This window comes from Nanorana parkeri, unplaced genomic scaffold (genome assembly GCF_000935625.1).
Source record: "Nanorana parkeri isolate BGI_ZX_2015 unplaced genomic scaffold, ASM93562v1 scaffold173, whole genome shotgun sequence".
NCBI classification, from domain to species: domain Eukaryota; kingdom Metazoa; phylum Chordata; class Amphibia; order Anura; family Dicroglossidae; genus Nanorana; species Nanorana parkeri.
In genome coordinates this window covers 1484502-1504311 of record NW_017306441.1, presented here as the reverse complement: position 1 = coordinate 1504311, position 19810 = coordinate 1484502, and the positions used below count along the sequence as shown (strand labels likewise).

At 50.6% G+C, this 19810-nt stretch overlaps 1 protein-coding gene across 1 annotated transcript in view; it reads right to left on the bottom strand.

The window, feature by feature from the left end:
- Positions 1-19810, bottom strand: part of CIC (capicua transcriptional repressor) — a 131750-nt gene that overhangs the window by 24677 nt on the left and 87263 nt on the right. The window contains exons 3-8 of the mRNA XM_018554784.1: positions 6542-6691; positions 6248-6455; positions 4421-4550; positions 3844-4026; positions 2511-2676; positions 408-607 (exon numbers count right to left, since the gene is read on the bottom strand). Coding sequence (XP_018410286.1) covers positions 408-607; positions 2511-2676; positions 3844-4026; positions 4421-4550; positions 6248-6455; positions 6542-6691 — 1037 coding nt within the window. The remainder of the gene's footprint in view (positions 1-407; positions 608-2510; positions 2677-3843; positions 4027-4420; positions 4551-6247; positions 6456-6541; positions 6692-19810) is intronic.

Genomic DNA, 19810 nt, shown 5'->3' with positions numbered 1-19810 from the left:
CCCCCCCCCCCCCCTCCGCTGCAGGGGTCTAAGGTCCCTGAGTCATCAAGTTCTATACACAGCAAAGATTTACAATAGTGCCACTCCAAAAGGTTAGGATTTGTTTTCTCCGAAGTTGTGCATTTAAGGTGCCCTGGTTCTTTTTGGCTAATGGGCCCAAGTTCCCAAATGCACATTCCAAGATCTTGTGGAAAACCTTCCTGTAAAGGAGGGACCAACTTCATATTAATGCCCATGTTTTGGGATGGATGGGATGAGCATCCCTCATATAGGTGTGATGATCCACTCCCACAAACTTTTGTCCATATGGTATATATGTTTTTTACCATTCTTGCTGCAAAAATATCACAAATAACCCAACAATAGAACCGGTCTGTGACAAAAATGTTTTTTTTGTAAGAGGGTACCTGTTTGAGGTCCTGCAGAGCCTGGCTGTCATCTCTGTGCTCTATGCTCTGCACAGCGCTATGGGAGAATGCCCGTGGACGAGGGACCTGCGCAGAGGTGCTGGAAGTGGGAACCAAACGCTCTCCTGAGGCCAGAACAGACGAGGGGGCCCCGTGCTTAGACTCCAGGAGCAGTCCAGAAGGGGCAATGTCTGAGGATGCTGTAGGAAAGCAGAAGAATCAATTACGTACTCTGGAAGGTAGAATCTGGGACTACGTACAATTTATTGGTGAGCCTATGCCGATTGGACAACAGGGGGAAAAAAAAAAACTGGATTAGCAGTTTTCAAAATGTGTCTGAGAACGTTGCCAGTTACTCTTTAATATGATCTCCAACTGTGTAAAAAAAAAAAAAAAGAGGGAATCTGATTGGTTATTATGAGTAAGGGGAAGAATTCTTCTTTCAGGCATAACATTTCTGGTCAATAGATTCCAGTTAACCCCTTCGTGACTGACGTACAGTGTACGTCGCCAGCATCAGGGCTGTTTAAACAGACTCCCGGTGACTTTTGTCGCCGGGACTCTGTTTAAACATGTAGAGCCGACTGTCGGCTTTACAACAGAAGCGATCCTGGCGACTTACCTGTCACCAGATCGCTTCTGCGTCCCGAAGAAGGGGCCGCCCCGCCGGACACCCCCGCCGTGCTTCCCGGGCTCCGTTGCCCCTCCTACGGGCCCGGGACCGGCGATCTTTGTGTCCGCGGGGAGCTGGGGAGGAGGTCGACGAACTTCCGTTCATCGATCCCCTCCCCGTTCTATGGGACCGGGAGCGATGCAGATTGCATCACTTCCGGTCCCTGGGCTGTCAGTTCTGGGCTCCTGCAGCCCAGCTATAAGCTATTGAAGTGCGATCTGCACTTCAATAGCTTATTTCCAGTGTAAAGGTGACACTGGGGGTCTTTTGGACCCCCAGCATCACCTTAAAGAGGACCTGTCACCACCATCTGCTATTACATGGGGGGGCTTGCAAGCCCCCCCATGTGATAGCAGTCAAAGTAAAGTAAAAAAAAAAAAAAAAACAGTTTTTAAAATGAAATTTAAATAAAATAAATCTAATAATAATTAAAAAAAAATTAAAAGTCCCCCGCCCCCGCGAGCACGCGCGTCGCCACGTAAACACGCGTCGGGTGCGCCTACGTATGAAAACGACGAACGCGCTACACATGTTGGGTATCGCCGCGCACGCCGGAGTGAGAGCAATAATTCTAGGGCCAGTATTTTGGGGTATCTCTAAATTGATGACCTGTGGGGGCTTTTAAAGCGTCTTCTATGGACTTTTTGGGGTACTGGGGTTTATCGCAGTTTTACGGATGCACGCAATTTGTAACCTGGGCATGTTGGGTATCGTTTTACTCGTTGTAACCTCATCTTTTATATTTCATTAAAAAAATTGGTATTTTGTTGTGTTTTGGGGCATTTAATTACATTTTTCACTAAATATTGGGGTTTAATAAGGAGTTGCGCTAATATTGCGCAACATAAAAATTTGCAACTACCACCATTTTATTCTATAGGGTCTTGGCATTCATAAAATATATAATGTTGGGGGGTTTTAAGTAATTTTCAGGCCTAAAATGTGGAATATAACATGGGTACAAAAAATGGAAAAAAGGCCTCAGTCATGAAGGGGTTAAGGGACTTGCATCATTTAAAAAAAATAAAATGAAAATGTTTAAAGTAGGTTCTAAAAATCAGTCACCCTTCCACCATAAAGAACAGGACCCCCTATCCTTATATTCTACACACTGACATGGCTTGACAGACAAGTTTAACCCATTCATGTGCACAATCATAGATGGGATGCAGTTCTGCTTTTCACCTACAGGTGGAGATGCAGGTGAGATTAAAAAAACTACAGCTCTTGTCCCAGCAACTTCATAGAGATTCAGGGAACACCTTTGTGTTATTGTAAAAATAGGAGTCAGAAGTATTTGCCCAATTATTTTTTAAAAACAACTTTACAGTAAATCTAAAACATAACTGAATTACATTACAAAACAATTGTCAGTACTTGTAGGGAGTTGGGGAATACGGGAAGACACACTGCCTTGTGACATTCCTTACCTCCTGGGGCAGCCGCAGTCCCAGTCTCAGACATACTCCTTTCCCTCATCTCTTTGGGGACCCCCCAGGGCCCCTGCATCACCTGCTTCACGTCTGAACTGGACTTCTTGCGGTCTTTATTACACCATTTCCAGTCGGGGTGAGCCTTGAAGTGTGCTTCTTTCACCTGGTACATGAAAGGAGGCGATGACACCTTATTATTCCCGATCACAAAAATCGCCTGTAGCTCACTAATTAAAAGCTACATTACAAAAAAAAGCAGCTTTTATCTTTTATTGCAATTAGGGATGCACCGATACTAGTATCGGTATTGGTGCCGATACCGAGTATTTGGGCGAGTACTCGGCCAAATGCTCCGATACCTTCTTGATACGGGAACTTCCGGTCAGATTTCCTCTGACCGGCAGTGCCGTAGGAGAACATCAAGCCAGTTTCCCGTGCAATCGGGAAGCTAGGCAGCGGGTAATGATCCGCTTTCCAACTGCCTGGGAAGCCAGCTCCATGCTGATTGGCCGGGAAGCCGGCTTCCTGGCTAATCAGCATCGAGCCAGCCGAACAGCCAGCTCAATGCTGATTGGCTGGGAAGCCAGTGTTCCAGCCAGTCAGCATGGAGTCGGCTTCCCGGCCAATCAGGAAGCTGGGTCATTCTCGCTGCCTGGCTTCCTGATCGCATGGGAAGCCGGATCCATGCCGATTGGCTGTGAAGCCGATTTCCCGGCAAAGCTCAATTGACAGGTTAGACAATATGGAGCTAGCTTCTCAGGCAATCAGATTGCCCGCGAAGCTGGTTCCATGGCAGTGGAAGCACCGGTATCGTTACTCAGTATCGACGAGTACCGAAAGCAAAGTATCGGTACTCAATACCGAAAAACCGGCATCGGTGCATCCCTAATTGCAATAATTACTTTGAATCCGGAGCTCTCCCCAACAGCACTTCTTTTCCGCCTCTAAATGTCCTCAGTCTGATGAATGACACTAGCCAACACACTTCAACTAAGCCCGGGTCATCAGGAAATCCTGGAGTTCCTCTTTAAAGTGAAGCTTTACTTTGCCTATGCAAGCCCCTCCCATCAGAATATAATCACCTTTCTTTTGATCCCCTGGTGCTCCCTTTATCTTTCCCCAGTTCTTGCAGCAGGACACAGCGGCATGGGAACAAAGAAAGGGTGAGTATATGCTGCTAGGGAGGAGAGAGGAGCCAAGTGAACCTCTGACATTGCTCTACATGGGAGAAAAAAGAGGTTCACCTTAAAGTGAACATTTTTTCCATGAATATACTAGTTTCCTCATTCTGCTAAACCCCATCACCTCGAAAACCACCCCCATCTAGTACCTGAAATGCCAAGTCATGATACTTTTGCTTCTCCTTGGTCCCCAAGGCGTACCACCACTCGCCCAGGATCTTGCTGACTGTGCGATTGTCCTGATTCGGATGGCGCTGATGCACCAGGGCGCGGTGACGTTTGCTGAAAATCATGAAGGCATTCATGGGACGCCGTATGTGATCTTTTTCCCGCTGTTAAGGAAATAAAATCAGTAAAAAACACAGAAAATGAAAAGTTAAAATCATAGAAAATATATCTATTGCTATCTATCCATCCTGCCCCCCAAAATCCATGGCCATGTTACGTTAGATTTGAACTGACACGGTAGACGGCAGCTGCACATGCTGCTCCTGCAAAACTTCCTTTTGACTGAATACAAGCTAGTTTTAACTGCAGCTTGATACAAAGTATGTTTAGCAATGGTGCTTCGGACTAGCCACTGATTAGCAAAAGACACCTCACTTAAGTAATTGCGGCAAAAAAAGAAAAATATTATGATAAAATCATCGAAAAATAAAAAGCTTTGGTGCTCCGGGATGCAAAATTTGAGCACCAGCTGCAGCTTTATAGGACTTCCCAGCATACCTTGTTAGGGCTGCGTCCATCCTTTTCAGAGGACGAGTCTCTTTCCTTCGGAAGTGCGCTGAGTGACTGAGTCCGGCGCTTCCCACAATTCACTTGGAGTGACAATTCAGAAGGCCCGATAGAAAAGAAACTGAAAGAGAATACAAAAAGGTACAATGATAAGAAAGGACTTGGCCTAAAAAAGGTACACGGTGGGCCACATCCATTTGTACCGACGCCATAGTACCGGTTGCCCTAGACAAGACCCATACCCTAAGGCCTCATTCATACAGCATAGAGTTGGCCTGTACAGATCCGTGCAGCGTGCGTTCCCGGGAATGACAGGTGTTGCGTGTGATTGTATGCAGCAGCCTGCCCTTCCCTATGGGAAGGTGCGGCCGTATGCCGCTGTACGCTCACCCGAGCGGGTGTCCGTGTTCGGACGCAGACGGAATACGGACATCCATGCGGATGTGCAGCTCGGGTGAGCGTACAGTCATGTCCTCCCATTGGAAAGAACAGGCTGCTGCGTACAATCACGCGCAGCACCTGTCCTTCCCGGGAACGGCCCAAATACGGCCGTAGGGATCTGTACGGGCCGGCTCTAAGCTGTGTGAATGAAGCCTAAGGGGATAGCATAACCATGGGGTATAGTATAGCCTGATGATGGCCTTAGTAAGTGTCCCCATGAAAGGGACTACACTGGCTGAAATGATGAGTAACGGAAGGCAATCCTCATTACTTTTCTTAAGGTGGTATTGAAAAGATCACCAACCTTGCAATAAATAAAAGGATGCACATACTGTACACGGACATTCCTTTTTAATCCTATTTTGACATTTCAAATCTATGTTGAGCGTTTTCTTTTACTGGTGCCTCATACATGTTCGCAGTTTTTACAATATGAACCAAAGGAAGAAAGTTTTCACTTTTCATTACATCACTAAATTCATAAAGCAAAAATGTCATATTGGCATCAGTCTGCCAATTTATCATTTCTCACTCTATTTCTAAATGTCCATTAAATCCCCATCATAAATCAATAGGAAAAAATTGCAGAAAATTCAAAAATGGCTTGGCCAGCTGATTTGAAAAATGTTCCGGAGGGCATGGCAGCGAAAGGGTTAATAGATGCTGAGAACCACATTCACATTTCCCGCATGCCTTTGTCACATTTCATTCTGTCTTCCTAATATCTCCCATTGTAAATCACACAGAAGCACTGATCATAGTACACAGCTTCTTTCACTGCTGCCTCACAGCTCCTCCCCTCCTGTCTAATGCCCCACCCACATCCCCGCCGACCTTTTTACTTTGCCAGCCTCTCCTACAGCCTGGAACCCAGCTACATGTGAGATGTTGTGCAAGGCATTGTGGGAGTCGATCCGGAAGCAGCAGAAGAGGCCCATGCATATATTTTCGAGTTTGACAACAAAGCCTTTTTATTTATTATGCAATGCTTGCACATACATAATGTGATGCTGGTGCCTTAGATCTCCTTTAATATTTCATGAATACAATATAAAAAATGACCATCTTGAACTATATGTAGCACTGTGAGAGCTATGGGGGTATCACTCAGACAAGGACTCGGTTACACGTTCGGTTTCATGCTCGGTGCCGTTCGTGTTTTAATTAGAATCTGAGGATTTGTGTTGCCCACCAGCTAATACTGCTCATAATAAAAGCAGAAAGACAGAGTCAGCGTGCTGAGGACTCAAGAGTCACGCCTGCACTGTCAGCACTGTGCTCAGTATGGAGGACAGAAGCGGGCTGGCATTACCTGTGCCGCCAGCAAGGAAACCTCACTCTGCAGAAAGACAATCCACAAAGTGTAATCCAACTTACGCATCATCATGGTCGCTTTCCGTCTCGCTATCCACCCTGCGGTCCCCTGTAGCGACCTGTGGGGGGCCCTCTTGGTGCTGTGACTTTCTGGGAGGCTCCTCGTTGGGGAGGGATGGCACAGTTTCAGCGCGAGCCACTCCACAACGCTCATCCTCATTGCTTGTCGTGGGCACAGGCTCGTGTGCCACCGATGCAGATTCAGGGGGTTCTGATGAACAAGAATATGCACAATGTTTAAAGTCAGCTGTTCACGTAATATACATTGATGTCACCGCAGTATAAAACGGGACTTACCTTTGCCTTGGTTGGCTGCCCCTGGGTGATTGACAGGCTGCTGACCCTCGCTGGGCTGGACGGAAGAGTCAGGCTGACTTGGTGCCAAAAAAGGAACCAGAGAGTGCCAAGGAAAGACCGCCACAGACCTCGGCTCCACGTTCGTCCATACTAAAAAGAATTTAAAAAAAAGTGTGTATTATTAGTATAAAAATACTAAAATTCTAGATATGCAATAGGCAATAACTAAACAGCTACTACATGATGGAAAGGGCAGGCTCTCTCCAGGAATAGCCCCACTTTGCAAGGGTTAAATGTCTAGGGGACATGTGTAAAGGATTTTTACTTACCTGACCCTGTAGCCCCTCCGCTGACATCATCAAGTCTAATGCAGTACCCATAGTCCTGCATTAAACATAAGGACGCTTTAGGAAATTCCAATAGCTAGAGCGGAGGGGAGAGAATTGAATGCCGGCAGCTGGAGGAGCAAGGATTGGGGAAGTAAAGGCGCTTTACACGTCCCCTCAGACATTAACGAGCAGTTAACCCTTACAGTGAGGGTGATGGTTAAACTGGGAGGTGTTTGCAGGGCCACCCTCTGCATGGATTTGTGCCCATGTGGCAGGAATCGTCCGGAAATCATGTAATCTATGGCCAGCATACCTCTTTTATATCCGTGCGACTTACAGAATAACCCATTATAGCACATTTATTTATACAGCCTCAGCTTGTACAAGTTGGCACTTCTGAAGGGAATTTACTGTTTACGTTATTTTATATACAATATAAATGTACAAATACTACATAGAAAGTTTTCATCTCAGTAGTTGCTCAGCAGGGACATTCACAAGATCGGCTGACTGGGCCAACATTCCAGCAGTGCGTGGCCCCATCGGCACCCCTAGCTTTGCAAAGATTGATTTTTTTTGGAGCTGCTCTGACAATTGTCGGCTGAAGAGTGAGTGCCGCTGTCAGAATACAAGAGTCCGGCTCATTCAGTCTATGGCCAGCTTTACATCAGAGGGATAACCCATGGATCTCATACAACAGCAAGCATGGAAGACTTGGACGGTCACATCAACCAATGAGTAAACAGTAAAACAGGTAACAAAGGTGCTTCCACCAAACCACACGAGTTTTTCTTTAACTTTCCTATCGAATATGTAACCAGTCCTTCCTAAACTTTGCAGAATACAACTATACACGGCGCTTCGATTGCACACATTGGTTTTAGTTATCCATTTCATGTAATGAGAGATGAAATGCGGCTGTGTCTAATCACAAGCTCGCTCGTATCGTTTATCACAGAATTAGGGAAGCCGTGTCCTAAGTGAGAAGTACCAGGGGTGCAGAAGAGGTTTTTCTGGCAAACGGATATAAATGCACCTTTTCGTGCTTCCTCCTAGACAGGCCATAAAGCAGAAGTAAAAGGGTGGTGGGGGCGGCCAGCATATGCCATGTGGTGCAGGTATACACGGCATACTTCTACATTATGACATGCTTACCTCTGAGTGTTCTCTCCTCCCGTGATGTAAGATACAGGGCTCCACGCATCCATTTTGTCCTGACCGTGCCATGTTGTCCAGCTCTACTTGGGCATGAGCCGCGGTCTCCTCCAGGGATGTGAGGTCCAGGCTCCCTGCCTCCATCTCGTTCTGACAGTGCCATATTATCTCCCTCTTCTTTCAGGTCCGTCATCTTGTTTCGCCCACTGCATAGGCTTTGACGATGCAACTCTTGTGCATGTGCACTTGAGTTACCTCATCTCAGCAACCAGCTCCATTCCTGGCATTTGTGACATGCCGGAACAGTAGTGGGCATGAGCCGCGTTCTCCTCCAGTGATGTGAGGTCCAGGCTCCCTGCCTCCATCTCGTCCTGACAGTGCCATGTTATCTCCCGCTTCTTCCAGGTCCACCATCTTCTGGTTTCACCCACTGGGTAGGCTTTGACGATGCAACTCTTGTGCATCATGTGCACTGGAGTTACCTCATCCCAGCAACCAGCTCCATTCCTGGCATTTGTGACATGCCGGAACAGTAGTGGGCATGTGCCGTGGTGTCCTCCAGCGATGTGTGGTCCCCACATCCACTCAGTCCCCGACTATGCCATGTTATCTCCTTCTTCCAGGTCCGCTGTTTTCTTGCTTTGCCCATTGGACAGGCTCTGATGCTGCAACTCCTATGCATACGCACTGGAGTTACATTATATACCAGCACCCTGCGCCATTCCCCGCATCTTACTGCATTGCGCTTGTGCTACAGTCAGCGTATAAATTTAAAAGTTTGCCAGCAGGTAAGTAAACTTTCTTTGTCAGAAGAGACTCGGAGGGGAATTTATCAAAACTGGAGCAGTTGCCCAGGTCAACCAATCAGCTTCTCTCTTCAGTTTGTTCAGTTCAGATTTGAAAATGAGAGCAACCGATTGGTTGCCATGCACAGCTGCACCAGATCTTGATAAATCTCCCTCCCGGCATCTCCTACCAGAGGGCAAATTTGTGTTTTCAAGGCTTACTTCCCCTTTAATGGCCGACAGGTTGAAGTCGAGGTTAGGCAACCTTGGCACTCCAGTTGTGGTGAAACTACAAATCCCATGAGGCATTGCTAGACTGACCGCCATGGGCATGAAGGGGTTTGTAGTTTTAGCACAGCTGGAGTGCCAAGGTTGCCGGCACCTGATTAAAGTAAAAAGTATATGCTGGGAAGGACTGATGGTAAGGTAGTAGACACTGTGATTTGTTCTTCGCATAATACAGGTCCTCAGTACCGTCATAGTGAAAAATGCTCAATATCTATTGCTGCAAGTACAGAGTAATACCCGTTGATCGGCTAAAAATCCAGCGAGCTACTAACTTCCTGTTTGGGCTGACTACACAGCACATTTGCTGCATTTAAATCCCAAGCACTGTTGTCAGTCCTGCACAGTTCTCCCCTGCTGGACTACAGAATGTCTTCATCCATAGCCCCTCCTTGTTTACATTCTTCATGCTCCCTCCCCTTCAACACAAGCTATTGGCTACTTGCCCCCTCTGCTGCTTCACATGCCATGAAGAGTTTTACCAGCGTTAGCAATGGCAGAATGTTATTTTTACACAAGCAGGACGTCGAATTGTTCATGCACCAGCATACGGGGACAAATAGATGGCAGCTTATGTGGGAGGGAGTGCAGGATGAAAACAAAGAGGTGTTCTGTAGTCCAGTAGGGAAGAACTGGGCAGAGCCAATAACGCTGTTGGATTTTGGTGCAGCAGAGGCAGCTCGTTGTCATCTCAAACAGGAAGTTAAAGATAAACTCTTAACATTTCACAAGAACTACCTCTGCAGTGGCCCCGGTGGGGGGCTTAAGTCTTGGTGTGGAGGAATAAGCTGCAATACCTCCGGCAGGATTCAGCGCTCCCCTATACTCCCTGATGCACCCAGCTGTGGGCCTCGCCGTCCCCATGTACAATGCAGGGCTGTTGGTCCTGCATTGTACTTGATTACGTATCTTAGAGAAGTGGGCTTCATGGGGCTGGTCACACCGATGGAAGGAGCATGCCGGAGCAAGGAATGGGGCAGGTATTGCACCTTATTCCTCTACCCCCAGACCAGGGGTAGCCAAACTCCGGCCTGCCAGCTGTGATGAAACTACAAATCCCATGATGCATCTCTCTCCGGGAGTCATATCTGTGGCTGTGAGAATCTTGCAATGCCTCATGGGATTTGTAGTTCCACCACAGCTGGAGTTTACCCTTGCCCTAGACTCTTGCAGTGTGGTGGAGCTCCACTAAAAGGGGTGTTTTCATGGAATTCCCTGAAGCTCTAATTTACCAGATTAAATGTTTCCTACGCCGAGATGGCAGCAGGAAGCAACCAAATGCCGCTTTCCCAATAAATGCTTATTTCGGCAGACTACAGTATAAAAGACCGGCCCTAATAAAACACAAAGCCTCAGGAGGCAGCGAACGTAAAGAAGAGTTATTTCCAGCAGCTTTGCCGTTTAAGCCACAAAAAGAAACAAAACCCCTGATTCGTCAGACCGTTACTTTCCATATAGAAGAGCCCATTGCATCAATTGCAAGCTGGTGTTGTGCTGGTGTGAGCAGGGAGGTCACGGCTCAGTCTGTACGCACACTCAGGAAGGTCTCCTTTGTTCATGTTCCTGTTTTTACAGACTGGCTGTGACCTTTCGTAAAAAGCTCAGAGTAGCCACTGATACAATGAGAGCGAAGACAGACGAGAGGAGGAGACGAGAGGAGGAGGAGAGGGGCGGAGGGAGGGGTGAGAGGGCCAGACGGAGAAGAGATGCCATGCCACCAGGGGAAGAAGTATGTGAAGGGTCCTTGTAAATAAAAAGCAGAACCTCCAGACGTATAACCATCAATAGCCAGCCAAAGCAGCTGCTGATAAACTCCCATCACAACATAATACAACTTGCAAGCTGCAGGGATCGCAGTCCATATACATGATCTCTCTCATCAAGCCCTGATGAAGGGGCCGAGTTTTGGACCCCTGAAGCATGTTGGACACTTCCTGAATGTCCTCCTGACCCTGATAGAGTAAAGTTGTATCTGGACTATTTTAGCTGGTGTGGTGCTTTAATTCCTTCACTAGTCTTCTGGAATAAAAGGAGCCGTACCTGTCTGTTTGCCTTCTTATTCACAATGTACACTGCGCTGTGCATGTGCAGCTCACCGTACAATTTCAGCATCTGCCGAGACGAATGAACTCCAGTTGCATCATCCCAGCACGACCATTGAAGACGGCGGAAGATCTCAACTAGGGATGCACCGATAACAGTTTTTTGGCATCGTGTACCGATTTTTTTTTCCGGTACTCGCCGATACAGCGTAGCGGTGCGTTGTGCCCCGATTATCAGGAAGTTGGGCGGCGGATCATGACCCGTCTCCCGGCTTTCCGATTGCCTGTGAAGCCGGTGTTCTAGTGAAAGAACACAGCTTCAGAGGCTGCCTGGCTTCCTGACCAATCAGGAAGCCGGGCAGTGTCATGAGGTGCGGTCCAGCTTCCTGATTGGTCAGGAAGCCAGGATGCTTAGCAAAATGTGAAGCCGGCTTGCTAGCCAATCAAGAAGCCGGCTTCACTTGTTCCTCGGCAGCCTGCCTTCCTTATGTGCCGCCCAAATTCCGGATTGGTTAGGAAGCCAGGCTGCTTCGCAACATGTGAAGCCAGCTTCCTAGCCAATTAGGAAGCCGGGCGGAACGTCATGATTCGCCTCCCGGCTTCCTGATTGGCTAGGAAGCCGTCCTCACTTTTTCCCAGGTAGCCTGGCTTCCTTAACAATCAGGAAGCCGGGAGGCGGGTCATAACCCACCTCCCAGCTTCCTGATTGTAAAGGAAGCCGGCTCCCTTGGGACTGCCGGTCAGAGGGAGATCTCCTTCTGGCCGGAAGTTCCGGTATCGGAGGTAAGTATCGGACCATTTGGGCGAGTACTCCCACAAACACTCGGTATCGGGACCGATATTGGTGCATGACTAATCTCAACCCAGAAGACCGGGCGAAGATGTCCGCTCACCGCCGCGGCATAATTTTTTTATTCTTAAATAAAATGCCCACTGGGCCGGTGTTGCTGGGCTTTGGGATTGGCTCAATGACTTTAGTCTGACATTCTGAGATCATACAAAATGTATTGAGAGGTGTATTTGGCTTGTTTTTGACCTCCTGGCCTCCATTTTGGCCTGCCTCAGGCAGGTTTTGTATTCCCATAGACCAGGGCTGGGCAAATCTCAGGAGCCAGGTCGCCTAACTGTTGGAAGTTTTCTCAATAGATCTGGCTCCTGTAGGAAGGGACAGACCAGCAACCTCTTTACAGATCCTGTTCCTGGCAAATGGTCTGGGCCGTCTGACATCGGCCCGACATTGTCCACCCTCTAGATCAGGGGTGGGAAGCTCCGGCCCTCTGTGCTTTAACCACAAATCCCAACGTGCCTCTAGGCGTCATGCCTGTAACGGTCAGTCTTGCATGGCCTCATGGGAGTTGTAGTTCCACGAGAGCTGGAGGGCCACCCCTGCTGCAGACTCGCATGCTGGTGGTTGTCTGTAGCATCGGTGACACCTTGGCAGTGATGACTTCCCTAGAATACAAAGTACAAGGAAGGCAGAGGTGTCGGTTTGTTGTTTGGAGGAGGAATATTTGCATACGTTGCCTGAGGTCTCCTCACGTATCTGCGCAGTGAAGGGATATACCTGAAACGCGGCCCAAGTAAACAGAATCGCCCGAGCTTTTCATTAAACATCTGAGTGATGCATCTACCACACAACACGCTGCCAAGCCTGTGTGGAGTCTGTAGCACCGGCACTGCTGACATGAGATGACAGCAGCGCACACAAGCTGTCTGCAACGATCTGTGCCAACTCACTGACTGACATCAGACCGGGCACGATGCCCCATCCACCTCCAGCCGAGGAGAGCCCGATATTATATAGTGTGGGGGGGTAGTAGATGAAAGGCTTCATACCCGAGGCTTCTCATTACCTACAAGTCCCATGGAGTAACAATAACCACACAGAGCCTTGTACATTGTATTGGGTGACTAAACCTGTGCTGACATATCAAAGCTGATGGTTGTTTGACTGTCAAGCTAATTCAAAGCTGAACTATGGGCACAAAAACCTTAATTTAAATATATTCCAGAGAAAAATACAGGAGGGGCGGAGACAAGACCAGTCACCCTGCACAAGGAGCGAGAGCAGCAGTGAGCGGCCCTTATTACAGGAGGGGTCGGAGACAAGACCAGTCACCCTGCACAAGGAGCGAGAGCAGCAGTGAGCGGCCCTTATTACAGGAGGGGTCGGAGACAAGACCAGTCACCCTGCACAAGGAGCGAGAGCAGCAGTGAGCGGCCCTTATTACAGGAGGGGTCGGAGACAAGACCAGTCACCCTGCACAAGGAGCGAGAGCAGCAGTGAGCGGCCCTTATTACAGGAGGGGTCGGAGACAAGACCAGTCACCCTGCAGAAGGGGAAAGAGCAGCAGTGAGCGGTCTTTATTACAGGAAACCTGCACAGAGGCAAAGTGCAGGAGTTGTTTAAAGCTGGAAAATGGCAATTGGCCACTTAGGCACTGCACCTGGGTGTAAAGAGAGAGGGTTACATGCTCCCCCAAGCTTCCATCCTCTGCCCCTCTCTGTACCCATCCCTCCAATGTTTTCCATCCCCCGCCCCTCTCTGGCAATCCCTCTACTGGCTTCCATCCCCTGCCCCTCTCTGTGCCAATCCCTCCACTGGCTTCCATCCCTCGCCCCTCTCTGCCAATCCCTCCACTGGTTCCCAACCATCGCCCCTCTGTGCCAATCCTTCCATCCCCTGCCCCTATCCTTCCACTGGCTTCCATCCCCCCCCCCTCTGTGCCAATCCCTCCCCTGGTTCCCAACCATCGCCCCTCTGTGCCAATCCTTCCATCCCCTGCCCCTGTGCCAATCCTTCCACTGGCTTCCATCCCCCGCCCCTCTGTGCCAACTCCTCGCCCCTCTCTGCCAATCCCTCCACTGGCTTCCATCCCCTACCCCTCTCTGTGCCAATCCCTCCACTGGTTCCCATCCCTTGCCCCTCTCTGCCAATCCCTCCACTGGCTTCCATCCCCTCCCCCCCTCTGTGCCAATCCCTCCACTGGTTTCTATCCCTCGCCCCTCTCTGCCAATCCCTCCACTGGTTTCTATCCCTCGCCCCTCTCTGCCAATCCCTCCACTGGTTTCTATCCCTCGCCCCTCTCTGCCAATCCCTCCACTGGTTTCTATCCCTCGCCCCTCTCTGCCAATCCCTCCACTGGTTTCTATCCCTCGCCCCTCTCTGCCAATCCCTCCACTGGTTTCTATCCCTCGCCCCTCTCTGCCAATCCCTCCACTGGTTTCTATCCCTCGCCCCTCTCTGCCAATCCCTCCACTGGCTTCCATTCCCTGCCCCTCTCTGTGCCAATCCCTCCACTGGTTTCTATCCCTCGCCCCTCTCTGCCAATCCCTCCACTGGTTCCCAAACCTCGCCCCTCTGTGCCAATCCTTCCATCGCCTGCCCCTGTGCCAATCCTTCCACTGGCTTCCATCCCCCGCCCCTCTGTGCCAATCCTTCCACTGGCTTCCATCCCCTGCCCCTCTCTGTGCCAATCCCTCCACGGGCTTCCAGCCCCTGCCCCTCTCTGTGCCAATCCCTCCACGGGCTTCCAGCCCCTGCCCCTCTCTGTGCCAATCCCTCCACGGGCTTCCAGCCCCTGCCCCTCTCTGTGCCAATCCCTCCACTGGTTTCTATCCCTCGCCCCTCTCTGCCAATCCCTCCCCGGGCTTCCATCCCCTGCCCCTCTCTGTGCCAATCCCTCCACTGGCTTCCAGCCCCTGCCCCTCTCTGTGCCAATCCCTCCACTGGCCTCCATCCATCCAGAGAAGCTTAGCCTATAATAAATGTACTTTTACTTCCTCCATCAGCTCATCCCTCACAGCCCCACCTTTAGATTGCAAGCTCTGCAGATCAGGGCCCTCCATATTGTAATGTCTCCCCTTATTTTGCACAAACTGCTGGCAATATATAAATCATGTATACTAATGGTTAGAACAGGAGTAGGCAACCTCGGCCCTCCAGCTGTTGTGGGACTACACATCCCATGAGCCAATGCAAGGCTGACCGTTAGAGACATGACAACCCAAAGGCATGATAACATTTGTAGTTTTATCACAGCTGGAGTGCCCTGAGTTAGCACTTTGCAGCACTGGGTTCCTCGGTTCAAATCCCAACCAGGACACTATCTGCCTGTAGCATGCATATCCTCCCTATGCTTGCATGGGCTTCCTCTCATACAGCAAAGACATGCCGGTCGGTTAATTGGCTCCGGTCTAAAGCTGAAATTCAACCAGCGTGTGGCCCCTACAGGACCCCGTACCCACACTTTAGTCGAAGGAGCTGATCTGATAAATAACAGCCGAACAGGGACTGCAGCCAATCAGTGTTCAGGTATTCTGCCAGCGACACCCCTGCTGCTCTCAGAATACGGGGAGAGGTAATTCCCCTATCCATGCTGTTACTGTACTGTGGCCCTAGTATGTGAGCAGGGGCCTTAGATTGTAAGCTCTTCGGCGGCAGGGCCAGTTGTGAAAGTATGGTATATAATGTGATGTATAAACTCTATAGAAATACATGCGATCGGATTGGCTTCCAGGGGTTACGGTTCTTAGTAAATCATCACGGCACGGGTGGCCACAACATTACTGCAGGTAACACGGAACTACATGACAACATGTTTGTATGTCAGCCGCGCCGCCTCGAGTCAAGCCCGGAACAGCCAGCCAGGCTGCGGGTACGTCATGCAGTTGTGCTCGTGGCTCGGCCCCCTGCTGATGCACGACTGACTAAATCATTTACAACCAGGGGCTGGACCAGGGATGGGAGCGATAGGGAGCAGGGAGGTGCGGGGGAGGCTGGTGCATGAACCAGAGTCCTCCCACTCACTCTCTGGAGCTCATACACACATAACAACTCCGGCTTCTGTGACCCAGATCCTCAGCATCGTGTGCGCCAACTACCGGGGGCCACATACCCACAAAGAGCGCGCCCGCGGAGGACATCTAAAAAACGGGCAACCTCTGTAGGACAAGGGTTACGCAGACCTGTGGTGGAACTACAAGTCTCAGTGTGCAACTGTAGCACGGGGGGTGTGTGTGTGGGAGGGGGAGGGGGGGGGCTTTTATACAATCAAACCACACCCAGTATAGGAATGTGCCAGTGGTGAACTACAAGTTCACCCCGAGGCTGTGGTGGGACTACAAGACCAAGCTTGCACCAACGGCCTCCCTATGGCACCGTGCGCTAAGACTCGCCCTACCACAGCTGGGCAGCTGCAGGGAGCCAATCACTGTGGTTGGCATAGATTTGGGTACAGTAATTGTGACGGGGGGGGAGGGGTGGTGATGTGCCAGCCAGGCTATTGGGAACTACAAGTTCCAGCAGGCACTGAAGTGTGTAAACAGTACATAAAAGGGTAGAAATTGTGCCAGGCAAAGGATGGCAACCTGTGCCCGCTCGGCTGTGGTGGGACTACAAATCCCAGTGTGCATCTGTAGCACAGGGGAGGTGGTCTTCTATACAATCAAACCCCACCCAGCATAGTAATGTGCCAGGGGTGAACTACAAGTTCCAGCAGGCATTGATGTGTAAACAATAGATCATAGTACACCCAGAAATTGTGCCAGGCAAAGGATGGTAACCTGTGCCCGCCTGGCTGTGGTGAGACTACAAGTCCCAGTGTGCGAAGCATCATAGTACAGCTAGAAATTGTGCCAGGCAAAGGATGGCAACCTGTGCCCACCTGGCTGTGGTGAGACTACAAGTCCCAGTGTGCGAAGCATCATAGTACAGCTAGAAATTGTGCCAGGCAAAGGATGGCAACCTGTGCCCGCCTGGCTGTGGTGGGACTACAAGACCCAGCTTGCACCAACGGCCTCTCTATGGCAGCGCACGCTGAGACTTGTCCTACCACAGCTGGGCAGCTGCAGGGTGCCAATCCCCGTGCTTGGCATAGATTTGGGTACAGGGAAGGTAACACACATCACGTAGAATGAACACTAACCGAACATGCTGAGGCTGCGGGGAGGGGACGGCCGCTCGGAGGAGTGCATCCTGGGAACAGGTAGGTCACAGCACCCTGTTCTCTGCCGCTGGAACCTCACGCCGTGCCAGGCTTCCCATATCCCGCTCTCCAATACTTGGGCTGTACACCGCAGCTGCAGAGGGGGGTCACCGGGCACGTGTCCAAAAATCTGACGGCTGTGAAAGAGGGAGTGTGCGCACCTCGCAGAGTTCACGGGAGCTGGCAGAGCCCTTGGTGTCCTTCCCTCAGACACCCGAAGGGGCGGGGCATGAAAACAACAACAAACGCTAGTAAGAGCCGCAGAGGAGAGGAGGACACGCTGCCACCTTTACCAATCAGTGGCATCGCTGGGCATCCCCCCTCCCTCCCCCTACTGCACACCGGCGTCAGGTGACACGCTCCAATCTCAGGTCATCATATGCAGGAGGGTGTCACTGTCCCATTGTAGGTTCAGGTTCTCTCTACAGGTAAATGTCACTTCCAGAAGGTCTCGGCAGGTAGGTGGTCACGTTTCTCCAAGATACCCTGGCACTAGGCTGGCATCTGAAGTTACCTGGACCAATCCTAAGCAGGGGCCACGGAGACCCCCGGATGGGTAGGTGTGACCTTAGTATCTTGCAGTGGCTGCGGTCACCCTGATCCTGACCAGAGTATGATCCTCCCTATAGCGGGCCCAGTAAGTAGGGGGGGTCTCTATACAAGTGTACATCCAGATGGTTCCAGGACAGGTAAGTGAATCCAAGCGCCCCTTGGTGTTTGCGGACAAGGCAAGTGTCAACTTGTGCACGCAGTACAGGTAGGTGTCCCTGATGGTGGTTCTTAGCAAACTTCCTCCAGTGTGTGATCCAACGCAGGGGTGGGCAGGTGCCACGCAGTGTGATCCCAGGCAGGTAGGTGTCTCTGTTTATGGTCCCAGGCAGGTGTCCCTCAGAAGGTAGGTGTCTGCGTTTATGTCGCCAGGTAGTTGGGAGCCAACGTAGTACGTGTCAGTGTCTCCAGGGCAGGTAGGTGCCACTCACTATGCTGCCAGGTCGGTAGGTACCTGTGTCCTCAGGGCAGGCAGGTGGGGGTACCTGTGTCCTCAGGGAGCTCCCAGATCGGTAGGTGGGTACCTGTATCCTCAGGGGAGGTAGGGGCCACTCACTATGGTCCCAGGTCAGTAGGTACCTCTGAGGCACCCCGGGTACACACAGTCGTGCTCAGCCAGTCTGGAATCCCCAGCTCCGTCAGTACGTCTCTCCCCCTCCCTGTCAGCTGCTCAGAGCCCGGCTCTCCCTCTCTCCGGCCTGGAACATGCTACCAGTCACCATTCACTGTCCCCCTCTGAGCGGAGAGCGGAGCTGTGGGGGGAGACAGCGGGGGAAACCTCCAAACTAACCCCCCTTCCCCTCCCTACGCATGCCCATTTACCGCTCTGGCCGGCTATTGGCTGTCATTCACATGCAAATCAGGCCTCTCACGCGCTCCGCCTTCCCATTGGCTGGCACAGGAATGTCAGTCATATGCAAATGCAAGACTACGCGAGGTGGGAGCAGCCATTGGCCGGGTCGCGGCCCCCCTTCTTTTCGGAGTGCATGTTAATGAGCTGACGTCGCGCCAGCGAGAGGCGGGGATTGCTACAACCTCCTCTAAGCATTCACAGATCACTGGGGAGGAGGAGGGGTGATTCATAGCAATGGGGAAATGAGCTCACACTGATGGGAAAGAGGTGAGGTCCCTGGGAGTGGGACCCCTAAGTGCCAGCCCAGGTGGGAAATGGGCCCCTGATCCCCACACTCACTGCCATGTCCAATGCAATGATTCTAAAGCATTACAAACCAATGGAATCTTCAAATAAAATGTTGCATCTCAGTGCTGCTGATCTCACTTCCTGTCTGTATGCACGCCAGTTATAGCTGTATTACAGGACTAAGGGTGGGTGTCCTGATGGTGACAACAGTGGGCCATGCCTGTGTAACGTATGCTGGAACGGCCGCTTATAGTCTCCATCAGAAGCCCGGGTGACAACGCAGCAGAACAACAGGGAAACATACAAAGTGTTGTCACCCTACAACAGGAAGTTGCAGCCTGTCTGCTGTCCAGTGCATTGCTATCTGTCGATCTGCACGGCTGATTGTGGCCAGGTAGATCAGTGCATATACACTGTGCTGTACATAGCTGTGAGAGCTGTCCAGTAGTAACTACAGGAAGGGGCGGAGACAAGACCAGTCACCCCGCACAAGGAGAGAGAGCAGCAGTAATTGGTCTTTAGTACAGGAGGGGGTGGAGGCAAGACCAATCACAAGGAGAGAGAGCGGCAGTGACCGGTCTATATTACGGGACGCTCTAAGTTTGCACAGATCTGGAAGAAATACACAAAGCTTGTCAAGATTCAATAAAAAAAAAATACACAGCTCTTGTATTTAGACCACGGGTCGTTAACCCCGGCCCTCCAGCTGTGCTCTAACTACAAATCCCATCGTGCCTCTGGCAGTCAGGCCCTTGCGGTACACTGCTTCTGGCATCTCTATGGTGATTGTACAACCAGATTGTAACCTGTGTGGTCAGCTTTACACACGGGGCTCCAAGCCGACCAGTGCTGGTGTGACTTCCAGGCTGCGTTCTGATTGGCTTACCACCTCCAGGGCAGCGACGTTGGATCTGATCACACAGCCAATCAGACGCAGTCACTGTTCGGGAATTCTGATAGTGACTCACCGCCTGCTGTTGAAATACAATAGCTCGG